The sequence below is a fragment of the Lynx rufus genome, unplaced genomic scaffold (assembly GCF_022079265.1).
Source record: "Lynx rufus isolate CCGP_SWC_20201006 ecotype Redwood Valley unplaced genomic scaffold, mLynRuf1.p SCAF_5, whole genome shotgun sequence".
Lineage (NCBI taxonomy): Eukaryota > Metazoa > Chordata > Mammalia > Carnivora > Felidae > Lynx > Lynx rufus.
In genome coordinates this window covers 7082151-7099690 of record NW_025814867.1, presented here as the reverse complement: position 1 = coordinate 7099690, position 17540 = coordinate 7082151, and the positions used below count along the sequence as shown (strand labels likewise).

Below are 17540 nucleotides of genomic sequence, written 5' to 3'. Positions count from 1 at the left end.
ATTTTATTTTAGGGCGATTTGTTTTCTCTTCATAAATATTAAGATTATTAACCCTTTATAGCAAACATTTTCTACCAGTTTGCCATTCACCTTTTAACTATTTTTCACTGTCTTTTGCCATCCATTAGTTTTAAAGTTTTACATAGAGCAGTAAAATATTTTCTTTTAGGGCTTCTGAGTTTCCTCCAGGGAACCCAAGTCCAACTGAACTTTTATGTTTAAATGTTTAATTCATCTGGAGCTTTTAAATTAAAAAAACATTTTTTAAAATAATTTTTACCCCTGATGTGGGGCTTGAACTCACGACCTCAAGATTAATAGTCACATGCTTTACCAACTGAGCCAGCCAGGCGCCCCTGAAGTTTATTTCTGAATATGGCGTGAGCTGGGAACTTCCCTTTACGTTTTTCATACTGGATAGCCAGATGTCCAACCATGAATTGTTGAAACCTACCGCCATATTGGTTTGAAATATCACTTTATTTGTAAGACCTGTTTCTGTTCTGTTTATCACCTTGTTTACTCCAGCATTGACTTGGAGCTGACTTACCTACTGGCGTTCTGTAATGTGTTTTGAGTTTGGGAAGACAAATCCTTCTACTCCTACTACTATAAAAGAGGAATCTCTTTCATAGATATTTCTTGGTCATTTTGGTGTATTTATTCCTGACTGTCTTCCTAATGAACATCTTGGTTTTTCACTTATATGCATCCCGCTGTTTGGCTCATCTATGGAGTTAATTTACTTTGCAATCGTATTTGTAATTTTCAGTAACTTTTTCGTTCTCTACAATCTTTGCCATAGTAGCCTCTTCTTTACTTATTGACTGACATTGTAGCCTCTGAAAACCCTGGTGTTTTAGTGGGGGGTGGTGAAGTCTTTTCTGTATCTGGCTTTAAACTTGGCTCCTCAGAGGGCCTTGGCTTTGCATGGTCCACTTGGCCCCTTTCAAACTGTTAGCAGATTTACAAACGGACTAGACTGATGAGTATTAGCAGCTGAGGCAGATTTCCCAAATTGTTAAGGTCACTGTTTTTCTGGGCACTGGACTTCCCTTCTGGCTGACTGGCGAGGGGGCTCCCCTGAATGAGGAAGTGGGGAAGGACTGAGCTGGGTGGGGGCTGTCCTAGGGGGTGTGGCCTGTGTGTGGAGCAAGTCTTTTTGTCCTTCATGTCCCTGGTGGTGGTGGGAAACAGGGCTCTGCTCTGCTCCCTCCTGCCCCACCGCCTTGAAAGGTCTCCTTGATTCCATTCTCTGGTCCCCCTGTCATCTCGCTGACTGCCCCGTGGCTTGTGTAGCTCCCAGCCTCCAGCGACCAGGAGCTTGCTTTTTTTTTTTTTTTTTGCTCTTTTTATAATGTTTATTTTTTTATTTTGAGAAAGAGAGAGTGAGAAAGAGAGGCGAGAGAGGGAGAGAGAGAATGCCCGGCAGGCGCTGGGAGCGCAGAGCCCGACGCGGGGCTCAGTCTCACAAAGCGTGAGATCATGACCTGAGCCGAAACCAAGAGTCAGACACTCAACCGACTGAGTCACCCAGGCGCCCCTTGTTATTTGTCAACTTTTGTTTTTCTTGGAGCTCTTTGGGAGAAAACGGGTCTACTCGTTTCTTTAGCTGCCCCGTCTGTGTACCATGTTGGCATACGGCTTTCCAGAGTGGCTTGTCATTTCCTTACTTTTGATGCTATCTGTTTTATATCCTCTAGAAATGTGACGTTCTCAAAGTTTCTGGTCCACCAAAGGCAGCTTTCTCTGTTTCTAGGCCTGCGTTATCTTTTCAAAACGTCTTCCAGGATTTTATGGGTTTGGAAGTGGAGGAAGATGCATGGGCTCACGAGTCAGCTGACGTGCTGAACAACCTCTCAGATAACCGTGCTGTGCTGGCGAAGAGCCTGGACCATAGAGAGAAGTGGCTGGACCCAAAAGACACGGCTCCTGAGAGCTGGGGCAAGGAGCCAGCCTGCCTTGAGCCTGGGACCATACAGTTTCCTCAACCGAAATTAAATTGCTGGTTCAGAGTTCACCAGACGCCGTAGATTTGAAGGCTTAAAAACAAAATGTGTGAAATGAAAATTGGGGTCTGGGAAATTTACTGACGTTTCTCTAGAGCGGGGTGGGCGGGCCTCTGGACAGACAGGGAAGTAAAACTCTCAAAACTATTGCTCTGGTGGCCTTTCAGCTCAGGGCCTGCAGAGGGAGAGTCCAGGGGCTTTGGGTTGGGGTGCTCCCGGACTGGGACCCTCTCCACCACTGGCCTTGCCGGGCCTGAGAAGAGGCAGGGCCCCCGAGCGGGAGGGGCAGGGTGCTGGTCCTCCAGGGGGTCACAGTGTGGACATCGGAGGTCTGATGCAGATCCGAGTGGCTGTGGCCACACTCTGACAGTTCCTGTGTCTCTTATATCTATGCTTGCTGATTCATGGGGTGCCTGGGTGACTCAGTTGGTTGAGTGCCTAACTCTTGATTTCGGCCCAGGTCATGACCCCAGGGTTGTGGGATCGAGCCCCGTATGTGGAGCCTGCTTGAGATTCCCTCACTCCCTCTGCCCCTCCCCCACTCACACACACACACACACACACACACACACACACACACACACTCTCTCTCTCTCTCTCTCAAACAAACAGACACCAATTCATGGAAAGGCACCCCATCATACAATGTACTCCAAAACTCACACACCCTCTAGGGAAGATGCTTCCCAGCACCTCTCTTCTGGACCCACGGAGGCTACCTTGCGACCTGCCTTCCCGCACCCCCCACCCCCTCCCTTGCCCGGACCGCATAGACCTGTCAAGGCAGCCACACTGCTCTCGTCCAATTTCATGGCCTCCGAGTACCACAGAGATGCCTCCTTCACTTGGTCCTGTAGGATGAAGAGATAGCCCAGCTCCGTGGCCACGTGGGCGTAGGCGGCTGTGGCCACGAATGTGCGCTCAATGAAGCCACACACCAGCTGCAGAATCGCCTGGTGCCTTCCACACTGCAAGGAACGGACACGTGGGAATTGGGAGACCTGTCAGTCCAGCCCGTCAGAAGTGGCCGTGTCAGGCTGTCAGAAGCAAGGCCGTGTCAGAAGTGGGGGACACTTCTGGCAGTCCCGTTTCAGGTGCTTGGGAGAGACTAAGAGGGGCCCATGACCCATATAGCCGGGGCTGTGCACTTGTCCAGCTTCCAAAGCCTCACACTGGCCACATCTGTGGAATTTGCCTCCAGGCACAGGTCCCTCCAAAGGGCCCACCTCCTGTCTGAGTTGCCAAGAAGTTTTTCAAAAACTGAAGGGGGGGCAGAGTTCTTTGCGCCCTGTTGGTGGGACGTGGCCCCGAGGGCAGCCATGTTCCCGGCCGTGTGTAGAGAACGAGCACAGAGAAGCAGACACAGGTGTGTGTCCCTGAGGGAGGGATGGTGTCCCAGTGGCATTCAACCGCACGGTTCTGGTTCCTGAGGCCTCACAGCCACCCCAGATTTTGCAGCAACTCCTTCTAGTCAATCTGCTTTGGGGCTGAAGGGTCTGACAGAGACAGACTGTTTGGCGACCTGGTCTGTTTGCACCTGCCTGATGGCAGAGGGGGTGCGGGCAGGCCTGACTTTCCAGGTCACTTCCACAGAGAGACAATATGGCAGTTGGGTGCCCTGGCACCCCGAGCTAGAGGCAGGCATAGCTCTGCCGTGTAACAGCCACAACACTGCTCTCTTCCCCCAAATAAGGAGCCTCCTACTCTAAAAGCGCTGTCAGACCCAATGGCTCTGATCTTTACAGCGTCCCTGAGCGACATCTGGGCCAAGGAAACGGAGTGTATGAGACACAGGTGTTGTTCAGAGGCGGGTAGGGGCCGCTAGGTATGGGCCATCGGCCTGAGAGGCCAAGTTGGAGCCAAAGAGGGGAGGGCAGGGTCCCCGGGGGGCTCCCAGGGGGGGCCATAGGACTCCCCTTAGGAACACCCGGCCAGAAGCACGATTTCAGAAACCTGGAAAAGAGCCTTCTTACCAGCCTGCTAACCACAAGGATTTTTTTAAGATGGAGGTTTGGATTTTGGGGCTCTCTTGTCTCCAGTGCCTTAATCAGGTTTCTAACATGATTGGCAGCCTGTGGGGACAAAACAGACAACGTCAGAGGCAACATATAAAGTGGAAGCTGGGCAGAGGTTCACAACCCCGCCGTCCCTTAGCACCCCCTGGGAGATCTTAAAACACCCATGCCCAGAGGCCAGCCCCAGAGATTTGGGTTCAACTGGACCGGGCTGGGCCCAGGCACCAGTATGATTTCAAAGCCCCGTAGTGGAACTTTCAGGAGCTTATGCACCCAAGAGCTGGCAGTGCCCCTTTGTTCATGGATTTGCGAAGAGAAGTTGCCCTTTCGGACCCACCCGGCCAGAGCCAGAAGCCAGCTGTCATGGTGCCCACACAGCGGCTGACCAGGCCGGCGGCACATCACCTGGGCTGGCCCAAGAGCAGATGGTCATGGCGAGTCCCTGGCCTCAAGCCTCTGCTCCATTGTGACATGAGTCACCACACTGGTGCCCCTTGTCATGCCAGTGAATCCTCTCAAAGGCCCTGGAAGTCAATAGAGCTGTCTGAATTGTCCAGTCCGGCAGACAGAGGGTCAGAAAGGTTAGGTAATTTGCTTGAGGTCACTCAGCCAACCGGGTGACTGACTCCAAAGCCTCTGTCCTTTCTGGTTGACTCCTCTGTCCATTCCCTACCGAGGAGCGAGGAGCGGGGAGTTCTTAGTTCCCGGTTGCAAAGAAGCGCCAGGAGTGAAACCCCGGATGGGGCAGGTCTACTCTGCTCTGTCAGTGCAAAGCAAGCTTAGCACTGAGCAGCCTGGGCCAGGGAGAGGTGGGGGGTGAAGGAGGGGCATTCAGACAACTCTGCCCTTAGAATTAACCCTCAGGCCCCGGGAAGGCCTGCCCAAGGCTCCTGGGTTGCATAAAGTTAAAGACAGGCCCATCTGTTCTCTGGTTCCTACCCAGCGATGGTGCTGGGGACTCTTTTGAGGGTTCCTTCTAAACACGGACTGTACCCTCTGTCTCACCCCACCGCACAAAACCCACAATCTCAGAGCTGCGCATAAGGAACCGGAAGCTTCTTCTTCCTATCATGACCCCTTAGCGACTCCTGATTTGCCACGCTTTTCACAGAAGCAGTGTATTTACTCAAAAGGCAATGTTATGGGTTGAGAATGCAAACTCTTCTTAAAGATAAAAACCTATCCTGGTATTGAGGTTTTCATGAAGAACTGTTTCTGTGTTTGGGGGCTGTTTTGGGTTTCTGTGGAACACTACAGGGCTTAGGAGCAAGTTTGGGGCTAGGCTCTACCTGGCCAATACCTGCTTTTTCTGCAGACCTACATCATTGGAAACGCCTAATAGAGTATATGTGGGGTTTCCTTTATTCACAGAACTATGTGTTCGACAAGACATCTATCTGCTAAAACTCTGCGAAAGACCCAACAAATTTAAAAAATCTTAGGTAGTGGAGTACCCCAACAATCTGTACAATTCTAGGGTGTGCTGGTTTAGGGGTGAATATGATTTGGACTCATTCACATTCAGAGGCTGTTTGAAATTGAGAACGAGGCAGATGTATCTACTCTGACCCCAAACGTGGCCCTAAGGTACAAAAATTGGATCCCAAAGACTACAGGTGGGGAATTTTTGAGGTACGTCCATATTCAAGTGGAGATCAAAGATGCCCAACAGAAAGAACTCTGGGTTATTTTGAAGATTAGATTTGGACTTAGGGGGAACTATGGTGATTGGCAGTGGAAGGAATCACATGTGAAAATCCTTACATAAACATTTATTGACTTAAAAAAAATTTTTTTTTAAATGGCATTTCGTGACATCAGGCACTGTTCCAAGCTCTCCCGTTTGTCACCCCGTTTAATCCTTATAACAACCTCACAAAGTGGTGGGAATTTTCTCCACTTTATGAGTGAGGATCCCAAGGCTTATCCAGGTGAACCCGAACCACAGTCAACTTCACTGCCGACCCAAAGAGCAAACCAGAGGACTTCCCCTTGACAGGGAGTAGGAGGGAGGGAGGGAGGGAAGGAGCTGAGATCCAGGGAGCACCCTCCAAGACCCTGGGGATGAGGGCACTAAGAGGGCTTCCTCTCAGGCTGTGCGTGTTTCAAGGTCTGACTCCTGAGTCTTGAAAGAACTTACTATGGTTATGTTTCCTTCTCTTGCAAGTTCATGCACAGCTAGGATTTGGCAGGCGTCAATATTGCTTTCATCTTTTTCTAGGATTCTGAAATAGGAAGAGGAACCCCATGAATCGAGAGTATTCACAGGCAAGGCCAGGGTGATGTGGCAGCCACTTCTGATTGTCTTGTATTATCCATTCTACCCTTCTCCTTCTAATAACAGAACTCCCAGGGCAGCACCTGGGTGGCTCAGTAGGTGAAGTGTCTGACTCTTGATTTCAGCTCAGGTCTTTTTTTTTTTTTTTTTTAAATAGGCTCCACCCCCAGCGTGGAGGGAGACCAGGGCTTGAACTCACGATCCTGAGATCACGATCTGAGCTAACGCTCTGGAAAACAGTGTGCAGGTGCCTCAAAAAATTCAAAATAGATCTACCCCATGGCCCAGCAATAGCACTGCTAGGAATTTACCCAAGGGATACGGGAGTGCTGAGGCACAGGGTCACTTGCACCCCAATGTTTATAGCAGCACTTTCAACAAGAGCCAAATGATGGAAAGAGCCTAAATGTCCATCAACTGACGAATGGATAAAGAAGATGTGGTTTATATATACAATGGAATACTACTTGGCAATGAGAAAGAATGAAATCTGCCAATTGCAGCAACGTGGATGGAACTGGAGGGTATTATGCTGATAAGTCAGTCAGAGAAGGACAGATATCATGTTTACACTCATATGTGGATCTTGAGAAACTTAACAGAAGACCATGGGGGAGGGGAAGGGGAAAAAAAAACCAGACAGGGAGGGAGGCAAACCACAAGAGACTCTTAAATACAGAGAACAAACTGAGGGTGGATGGCAGGGGGGAGAGGAGAGAGTGGGTGATGCACATTGAGGAGGGCACTTGTTGGGATGAGCACTGGGTGTTGTTTGTAAGCCAATTTGACGATAAATTATATTCATAAAAAAAAAAAAAGATCTGAGCTGAGATCAAGAGTCAGATGCTTAACCAGTGAGCCACCCAGGTGTCACTTCAGCTCAGATCTTGAGCTCAGGGCTGTGAGTTCAAGCCCTGTGTTGGGCTCTGTGCTTGGTGAAGAGCCTACTTAAAACAAACAAACAAACAAACAAACAGAATAGAACGCCCCACTTGGCTGGGCACTTGCTACCCAGAATAAACACTACATCTCCTAGCCTCCCCCTGCAGCTTAGGTGTGGCCCTGTGACTAAGTTCTGGCCGACAGGATGTGAATGCAAGTGTCCCATGTGACGTCCAGCTGTATCCTCACAGCATATGCCTTCCATTTCTTCTCTTTCCTCCTTCCTACTGGCTGACATGTGGGCCATGTGAGCCGCATCTTAGATAGAGTGGCAAGAAAGAAGGGGCATGGGACCCTCCAGAGTAGTGTTGCTGTCCCTGTCCTGGGCAACCACCCGAACTTTTACCTGACAGAGGAATAACCTTTCACGTTATTTAAGTCATGTGTGTGGGGTGTCTTTGTGACAGAGGCCATTCATATTGCAGCGAACACAGGCGTGATTATCGTACCATGGTCCTGGGGTGGCGGAGAGGTGCCTGGGGGCAATCCGTGGCTGTCAGATGGAAAGGGAACCTCGCTTTCCATCATGTGTTTCATTGTGAACATGCGGTTTCTGGTCATACGTACTGTGGGGTTTTCGATGTTCTGTTTCTTTATAGGAAATTTCATATATTTTTCAGCCTGCTCAGGGATGGCCTTCTGCTTAATAGAGGGTTACTTTAGGGGCACCTGGGTGGTTAAGTGTCCAACTTCAGCTCAGGTCATGATCTCACAGGTTGTGAGTTCGAGCCCCGCGTTGGGCTCTGTGCTGACAGCTCAGAGCCTGGGACCTGCTTCCGATTCTGTGTCTCCCTCTCTCTCTGCCCACCCCCCCCCCACACACACACTCTCTCTCTCTCTCTCTCTCTCTCAAATAAACATTAGAAAAAAGAGTGTTACTCTAATGAACACACAAAATTCTAACATGATTAGTTAGGCACAGTTAACATTCAAACAGTTCTAACCATTCATGGTGATTCTGAAGGTACTCACCAAAAACATTTGGATATTTAAAAAAAACTTAAAATTAAAAAAAAATTATTTATTTAGAAAATTTTTTTTAATGTTTATTTATTTTTGACAGAGAGAGACAGAGAATGAGCAGGGGAGGAACAGAGAGAGAGGGAGACACAGAACCCGAAGCAGGCTCCAGGCTCTGACCTCTAAGCAAAGAGCCTGATGTGGGGCTTGAACCCACGAGCCGTGAGATCATGACCTGAACCCAAGTCAGTTGCCTAACCGACTGAGCCACCCAGGCTCTCCTAAAAAATTTTGTTTTAAAGAGAGAGAGAGAACCAACAGGGGAAGGGCAGAGGGAGAGGGAGAGGGAGAGAGGGAGAGAGGGAGAGAGAGAGAATCCCAAGCAAGCTCAGTGCTCAGCACAAAGCTGGTCTCGATCCCATGACCCTGAGATCGTGACCTGAGCTGAGATCAAGAGTCAGATGCTCAACCACCTGAGCCATCCAGATGTCTGCCCCCCAAAAAACTTTTAAATAACTTATGCACTAAAGAAGAATCAGAGTGGATATTAGAAAATTCTTAGAGCCAAAATGATCCTGAAAATATATGCATCCAAATGTGTAGATACTACTAAAAATGGTGCCTTGAGGGACATCCACAGACTTACACACTGATATTCTAAAAGAAGATTGAGAATGGATCAGCCAGGCATCCACCTCAAGAGTTGAACAGCCCTTGATCCAACAAGAGCAGAACAGCCCCAAAGGAAGAAGTCACTGGAAATCATAAAGGGCAGACATTAATGAAGTAGAAAACAGAGATGCGGTAGAGACCATTAACAAAACTCAAAGCTGCATCTTTAGAAAGACCAACAAGGGGGCTCCTGGGCGACTCCGTCGGTTACGCGTCTGATTTTGGCTCAAGTCATGAACTCATGGTTCTTGAGTTCGAGCCCCACGTCGGGAGCCTGAGGCCTGCTTCAGATTCTGTGTCTCCCCCCGCCCCGTGTCTCTCTCTCTTTCTCCGTGTCTCCCTCTCTCCCTGTCTCCCCTGCTCCTGCTCTGTCTCTCTTAAAAATAAGCATTAAAAAAAAAGTTTTTGAAAAGACTAATAAAAGAAATAACTTATTCTAATGTTGACAAAGGAAAACAAGAGGACAGGGAAAAATAAATAATATTAGGGATGGAAAGAGAAACACACGTAGAGGGGGGCAGAGATTTAAAAAAAAAAAACAAAAGCAATGGGGGCTAGGCGCCCGGCTGGCTCAGTGTGAAAAGCAGGAGACTCTTGATCTTGGGGTGGTGAGTTCAAGCCCCACGTTGGGCGTAGAGATTACTTAAACCAACAAACAAACTTAAAAAGGTAAGTTCTGGGAGCACCACTACCTGGGAAAACCTCCAGGAGGGCAGGCATCGGGTGTGGGCCTCAGCCCTTTGGCACTAAACACCGGGGCAGGGGGGCTGGGCGAGGGAGGTGGTGGCTTTCGGCCAGGTGTCCCCAGGTATCCCGCTGGCCGAAGGCCAGGCCTCCAGAGCAAGCTCTTGAGCTAGCTCCCGCCAAGGACACTGGCCAGGTTATCAGCCAGGCCCACACAGGCACCGCACGTGGGGGCCCCCGCGGGCCGAGCTGGCAGGAATCCCGTTCATTTGTGACCGGCCGCCTCTCTCGGAGACGCAGATATCAGTGAAGATCATCAGAGACATTACCGTCCGTCCACAGCGGGGCAAGGGGTCTGCTTGCGATTTGTTTTGTTCTTGAACTGTGTGGGGTGTATTACTACCACAATTCAGTAACGCTTCACAGTGATAACTTGTGATCGCTCGGGGAAAAAAAAGAAATTAGCCTGCGACTCTCTTTGGGGGAGAACATTTAGAGTTACTTAATAGAAATAGTTGAGGCGCTAAGAGTTTAAAGAGAGAGGCTTCAGTTTATCTAGAAAATCCCATCCTCAGAAAACCTTCCATCAGACAACCCTTCCCCTGAAGTGGTCTTGTTTTCTATCGACGAGGACAGTGCTCCCAGGTCACCCTGACGAGGTGCCTGGCTTCCACGTGGCCCAGGGACTCCCTAGAGCTGGCCGTCTGGCTGACGTGCCCAGCCTCAGCTAAGTCACCGGGGACCTCTCCCCCTGAAGCTTTTATCACAGTATATCATACCCATAGTTGAAAACAATTAAACAGTGCAGCGGTCCCTTTACTCCCCCCTGCCCTCCTCTCCTTAGAGACAACTGCTTGTCGTCCCATAACCTGGTTGCTTTGGGTTCTTTGGGTCGTTCCCTCCAGCGCCCTCCTACACGATCAGCTCGTGCCTCTAGATAATGCCCATTTCTCTGTGTGCCCATCAGACCGAGTCCTCCCTGCCCTCCCCGTGTGATCGCATCACCATTCATACCTCCGCTGTCAACAACAGTCATTTTTTGTCTTGTTCCGTCAAATACATGGCGTCTCCTATCTCCCCAGCTCGTACGATGGGACCCTATCGGCGCCCTCGGCTGGCAAAGAAAGGAAGCGACCCCCGCCCCTCACCTGTGTCCTGTTTCTACCGCCTGCTCCCAGTCCTGCCGAGCCAAGAACAGCCGCATCTTTAGGACGAGGGCGGGCAGGAAGCTCCCCGAGGTGCCGGTGATCTGGTTCACCACCTCCAGGGCCTCCGAGTAGTTCTGCTGCAGCATGAAGTATGTCGCCTGTTGAAAGCCCAAGAGAGGAGTCTCCATCGGTGCCCACGAAGGGAGGGGGCGGTGTCAGTGTCTCTGCCAGGACAGGAGCAGAGCCTGACACGTGGGCACTGTAGGCCCCCTCGAAGCCCCTGGGGAAGCAGTCAGCGCTCAGAGCGACAAATCAGGGTCCACAGCAATCGTGGGCTCCTGGACAGGCAAGGCAGGGGCTCCAGGGAGACGGGTGAGCCCCGAGCAGGCGTGGGATCTAGCAGGGCCACGCGAGGGGACCCGCCGGAGGGAGGCCTGGGGGTGCCGGCCACTTCTGAGTTCCACCAACGGCCCACTCGTTTCCCATTCGCTTTCTTTTCTAAATTTTTTTTTTTAATTTTTTTTTTCAACGTTTATTTATTTTTGGGACAGAGAGAGACAGAGCATGAACGGGCGAGGGGCAGAGAGAGAGGGAGACACAGAATCGGAAACAGGCTCCAGGCTCCGAGCCATCAGCCCAGAGCCCGACGCGGGGCTCGAACTCACGGACCGCGAGATCGTGACCTGGCTGAAGTCGGACGCTTAACCGACTGCGCCACCCAGGCGCCCCAATATATTTTTTTTAATGTTTATTTTTGAGAGAGAGAGAGGGTGTGAAGTGAGGGAGGGCCAGAGAGAGGGGGACAGAGGATCTGCACTGACAGCGGAGGGCCCCGTGCGGGGCTCGGAGTCACGAACTGCAAGATCATGACCTGAGCCGAAGTCAGATGCTGAACCCCGTTCGCTTTCTTCAAGCTTATCGCTGAAAACCGCTCAAAAAAACCGCTCACCCAGGCCCAGGGGCGGCTAGTGCTTGCAGGTAACCCCCTTAAAAAGCGTCTTGTTTTTCTCTGTCAGGGCCCCCTGGGCCAGAGTTTGGCTTCTGCAGGCCAGTGTCAGCCACCAGGTTCTCCTGAGTGAGGCACGACATGTGCCTGAGGGGCAGAGGGCACTGCTCCCAAAGGACTTGAAACTGGGCTCTGAGGGGAGCTTTTGTTAGACCTTCGGCAACCCGCCCTTCCACGACTTATTAAGAACAAGAGGAGGACTGTTCTAGATGAAGTTATATGCATACATGTGCTCACTGCAGCCCTCTTTCTTTCTTTTTAATGTTTATTTATTTTTGAGAGAGAGAGAGAGAGAGAGAGAGAGAGAGAGAGAGAGAGAGTCAGGGAGGAGCAGAGAGAGAGGGAGATACCGAATCCGAAGCAGGCTCCAGGTTCTGGGCTGTCAGCACAGAGCCCAACACGGGGCTCGAACCCATGAACCGTGAGATCCTGAGTCAGACGCTTAACCGACTGAGCCACCCAGGGACCCCACTGCAGCACTCTAAGTATAAACTGTAGACGATCTCAGGGTCCAAACAACAGGAGATCGGGGTGACAAATTATATTGGGCCCAGGCGACAGGGGACTGGCTTGATGGAGATGTTCAAGGTGACATTTACATATGGTGGAATCTTACGTGAAGGAAAGGGAACCAAATGACAGGATGCCCTGTGACTACAGCTGTATTAAACATATTAAAGATGTCAATATTAAACATACCAAACAACGCTATCTCCTGCCCTACGGAGGTGCTCAGTGGGAACCCTTTCAGGACCAGGAGAGCTGGCAGCTGACAGCTGACCCCTGTGGGGTCATCCGTGGCTAAAGGAAGCGGCCTCGTGCCAGGGTCACACCCGTCCCCAGGGGGCAGCCCCCATCCAGCACGTGGTCAGGGAGGGGCCGCCCCAGCCCTAGATCCCCGACTCGGCTGAGGCCTGCGCCGTGTCATGATGCCACTTCTGTCACCCAACCCTGCTCCTGTCCCTTTCCCCACAGGTGCTGGTCCCAAGGGCGCCCCCCGATAAACCTCCAGCTCCAGGATCACCTTGGATCCTGCTTCCCAGAAAGCCCGGCGAGGGCACATGTGGAGCCGCGTGCCTAGAAGAAAGACTGGGAGACGCTGCCCTAAAATGGCCGCGTGAGTTGTCTGGAGCAGGGGGGCTGAGGATGTCGTTTTCATTCATCTTTTGACTTTAGTAGCCTTCTGTTTTGTTTTGTTTTTAAATGAGGACACGTTCACTTTTCTAAGATATATACAAAGAGAAGGGAATAAGAGGCTCGTTTTTCTTTCATAGGCTGATTCCGTGAGGGTCACGTAAGAAAAAAGGAACTTCACTTAAGTGGAGATCAGAAAACATAAAACTTGCAACGCACCTCCCTCCTCTTACGGCCCACTGAATTTAACGGGTGAGAAAGGAGAGGCAGAGACAAAAGGACAGACCCTGAGAAGACCCCCCCCCCCGCCCCACCCATGCAGAACGAGACGGGAACCCACACCGAGCCGAAAGGACTGTGAGAACCGAGTGGGCCCTGGGCTGCCGTGTGACCCTGACTGTCTCTGGGCCCCCGCTCCTCATCGGCCAGGAGAGGGCCTGGAGACAGAGCGTCTGGCCCGAAGTCCCCTGGTGGATCTTTGGCTCCAATGGCCCAGGCAGAGACAACCCCCCGCCCCGCCTCCGTCCCCCGCTGCCCACCTTTCCCATCAGCCCCAGCACATCTTTGGCGTCCTGCATTCCTTGTTCCAGGTACTTGATGGATTTCTTCACGATGTGGGGCTTGTCTGAGGTGAGGTCCACCCAGCCTCTGAGCACATAACCCTGGGATCAGAACAAGACAGAAGATGAAGTCCTTGGCCGCGCAGATAAGCAGCCGGGCCTGGGAGGTGAGGTCCGAGGTGTAGTCGGACCACATTGCCCTGAAGCATCCCTCTGCCCTGGACCAGGGTTTCTCACTCTTTACCGTTACTCTCCTCCTAAGGAGCCTTTCCAGACATTTTCCCGAATCGTTTCCCCTCCCTCCAAGACATTTTAATATCACAGATATACTATCTGTTTATGTAGTGTGTAAATCTGTGTTTTATACTTTTTGGTTTTTTTGCCCCCACCCCTCCGTGTGTTATATAGTAAGATTTTTTTCACCCCCTCCTCCGGGAACCAATTTTCACCCCTTTGGGGGAGGGGGTGACATCACCCCTGCCGCGGTGGTGACTAGACTGAGCCTAGATTGAGGCTTCAAACTCTACCATTAGTACAGATGCCCCACGTGTGAGATCCCCCACGTGTGAGATCCACAGCATGTGAGATCCAATATGCGATCCACGGTATGGGCCGCCGCCGACGGCCAGCAGACCCCTGCAAGAAGGCAAGGTAGGCCCACGGTGGAGACCGCTCATCTAGTTTGCCAAAAGAACCAGGAAATCTGGCCTTTTAGGTAAAAACCTTTTGGTTTCTCAGTGTCAGCAACTCATCCGAGATTTTAAAAACATACAGCCCCGGCTACGGAACACCTGTCTGCAGATTAGACTCCGGACACGTGCCAGCGTGTACTCGGCTGAACCCTGAGACAACGTGGGCGGGGGCCCCTGTGAGACCCAGGGTCTCGTCCGTGCTCACGTGCGGCCCTCTCCCAGTCCCCGGGGTGCCCCGGGGGGAGTAACGGTCACCCCAGGCTGATGTGTTTGGATGCGGCTTTCTGCAGCTGCTGCCCTCATGATGCCCGAGGCAGGTACCTCTCTGGGGCTGCTGGCAACTTTCAGCATGCGGTCGATGTACTCCTTGGCCTTGTCACGGTGGCCCACGAGCCAGAGGAAGAGGCCGGCATAGTACAGGGCAGCTCCGCCGGCTGTCTTGCGGATTTCCTTCAGGCTGTTCTCGAGCTCCTGAACGGCTTCTCGGTCTGTGAATCCGAGAGGAGGGGGAGGGCAAGGCAGAGTGAGCAGGGCGGCCTGGCCCCGCAGGAGGCACTGAGGGCTCGGGGACCTCTCTGGCCGCTCTGAGCCTCCTCTAACACGCGGGAGACTCCGAGGAGCCCGGGCGCTGGAAACCCCAGGAGCCGCCCACGCCCGCACTTGGCTTTGCTGGCTGAGATGTATCTTCTCTCCTCTGTGCCTGGCAGCTTGCTGAGCAGACAGACCGAACCGAATCGCCTACCTCAGGCCCACAGTCCGTCCTGGGAGGGGACATCGTGGTTCGTAGCGTCTTGGAATCTTTCCCTGCCTCTAGAGAGGTGGACATTAGGGGTGGGACTATTTACACCAACTCGATTCGCCCTCATCAAGATCTTGGCGAAGGAAAGAGGGTGTCTCCCCAGCTCTTGGGAGCTGGAAGGAGGACCCCTCCCGCTGTCACCCTCTCTGCGCATGGCTCCCACTCAGTCGGGCCTGGGCACGGGTCTTCCTTGAGGCCCCTGGGGGAGGGAATGGAAGCCCCTCCTCACTGGCCAACAGCATGTGCTGTCATCGGGGCACGTATCTCCCGCGGCGGCCCTTGGGGGCTGTATCTCAGGAGCGGGGCGGTCTCTGCCCCGCTGGGCACGGCCGCACTCACCGACAGCTGCACAGCACTTGTGAGCGTAAATGAGGGCCATGATGGAGCACAGGGACACGTCTGGGTGGTTCCGGATGCTCTCCAGGTTGCTGATGGCATCCTGGATGCGCTCTGCAAAGAAGAGCCCACGTGGTTACCTTCCGGGGCTCCAGGACGCTCTGCGGCAGACACGTGGGAACCCGTCGCGGAGCTGACCCGAGACTTGGCACCACCTGGCTCCAGCCAGAATCATTGGGCTAACTGGTCCCAAACGTCCCCAGTGGCCCAAGTTCCCTGAAGGGGCTGTTGGTACCAGGGTCCAGGCTGCAAGGGGCGGCTGGAGGGCTTGGAGCTCAGATGTACCTGTGGGTCCTCACAGGCTGGGACTTCGGGCTGGGGGCCATTTCTGAAGAAAGGCCTCAGGGCATTCCCAGCCAGCTGCCCAAGAGCCACAAATTACATGTATCCCCCTGCGCCCAAACTAGATACGGATCACACAGCCATCTGCGGATTAACCTGGGAGTCTAGCCGCTGAGCGTAAGACCTCTTCCGTGGGAAGGTGACTGGGGTGGAGGCAGGCATCCAGGCGGAGCAAGAGCGACAGTGCTGGGCTGGTGCCTGAGGTCGGGAGGCCGACACTGCCCAGTTCTTACCTTCTCTGAGGATCCCATAGGTTTTAAAGAACTGCAGTACGGGGTCGTTGCTGAATTTGTCCAGGCCCGAGGCCGCAGCCTGCTGCACGTGGTGGAAATACCGTTCCTGGCTGTAGTAAATGACCCCAGCCTGTGGGGAGGAAGTCACGGCTGCAGCAGCCCCAGTCCCTTCTCTGTCTCGGTTCTGACCCACTTTCAACCCCGCTCCCTGCTCCTCCTCTGTTCCGGAAAAGGAAGAGAGAAAGGACGTTCAGGCCTCACTCTGTTCTTCCCCAGCCCCGAGAGCAACTCCATGCCATTCCCTAGGAAGGAGTCTGGAGGTGTTTGTGAATCATCCACAGATTATGGGTCAACGTGATGGAGAATTCAGCCGAGGCTTTGTCTCAGGAAGGGAATAAGGGGAAAGAGAGAGGACAAATGATAAGAATGGTGACGCCACTCGTGAGAGTTGCAAGTTATTGTGGGTTAATCGCCTGTTGGGAACTGTATCTAGGGCTTTCCGTCCATTATCCTATGCATTATTCTCTCCATAGCCTTCACAGTTTAAGAAGCTAAAGCCCATGCACAGTGTGGCTTCACAAAGGTCATGCAGTAAGACGGGCTGAGATGTCAAAGTGAAGTCTCACTTCCCCTAAAGGTTGTGGGTACGGGGGTTGGGGAGAGATGTGGTTGGGTTGTAAACAGCCTCGTGGGCCATTTGAAAGAGCTCAGACATCATCCTCAGGGTAATAGGAAGCAGCTAGAATGGGTTTAAGCGGGAGGAGGGATGTGTTCATGTGTGTGTGGGGGGGGGTGTGTGCGTGCGGATGGATGAGCAATGGCTCTGGTGCAGGGACTGCTCGTGAAGAGAGGTGAAGCAGAGAACTATGTGGGGTGGGGCTGGGGGTGGGGGTGGGGGGGCTGTTCCAGGTGCCTGGGGAGGGACGGTGGTGATTCTGGACTAGGAGATAAAAAGCAGTGGGTGATGTCAGGAGACATGTAGGAGCTGACATTTCCCGCTGATTAGAAAGGACCTGAGATGGGTTACAGTTAAGGCTCCAGAATCAAACAGCGGTGCCATAACTGAGATGGGGGACGCGGAAGAGGCAGAGGCAGGGGAGAGGGAGATGATGGCAAGATGACAGAGATGGGTTCGGGATACTTTGGTTTGGGGGAACTCGAGGACAGGATTGGGTGGGGATACCGATTTGGGGCTTAGGGTGCACAGAGAACACCAGAGAAAAAAAGATGCGCTCGCCAGGAACAGTGAGGCCAGAGGGGGCCAGGCCCTTCGTTAGCGGCCGGCGCGGGGAGCGAAAGGCGGGTAAAAGGCGCAGCAGGAAGGGTCGGAGAGATGGCAGGAGAGCAGCCGGGCGCGAGGGTCTCGGGGCCAGAGGCGGAGAGTTCCGAAGGGCAAGGCTGGGCAGCGCTCGGGCCACGCACCATAAGGGAGGAGTCGCTGGTGCTCATCTCCGGCGCTCGCGGCTCCGAGCCCGGCTCAGGGGGCGTAGAGCTGAGCCGGATTCCGGAGTCAGGGTCCTGGGCACGCCTCTCGCGGCCGGAAGTTGGAAGAGCGCGTCCCTGGAAACGCAGGGGGCGGGCCGGTTGCCTAGGGCGTCAGAATCTAGGGTGGGAGGGGCAGGCGCCCACGTGACAAGGCGCGGGCAATCGAGCGCCGAGACGGCCGGTGC

At 52.8% G+C, this 17540-nt stretch overlaps 1 protein-coding gene across 1 annotated transcript in view; it reads right to left on the bottom strand.

Moving 5' to 3' along the window:
- Positions 1-17448, bottom strand: part of TTC21A (tetratricopeptide repeat domain 21A) — a 36152-nt gene extending 18704 nt beyond the window's left edge. Inside the window, exons 1-9 of the mRNA XM_047100046.1 lie at positions 17293-17448; positions 15871-16000; positions 15239-15349; positions 14422-14588; positions 13388-13510; positions 10709-10866; positions 6165-6249; positions 3983-4081; positions 2785-2977 (exon numbers count right to left, since the gene is read on the bottom strand). Coding sequence (XP_046956002.1) covers positions 2785-2977; positions 3983-4081; positions 6165-6249; positions 10709-10866; positions 13388-13510; positions 14422-14588; positions 15239-15349; positions 15871-16000; positions 17293-17319 — 1093 coding nt within the window. The 5' untranslated portion in view covers positions 17320-17448. The remainder of the gene's footprint in view (positions 1-2784; positions 2978-3982; positions 4082-6164; positions 6250-10708; positions 10867-13387; positions 13511-14421; positions 14589-15238; positions 15350-15870; positions 16001-17292) is intronic.
- Positions 17449-17540: the final 92 nt, after the last annotated feature.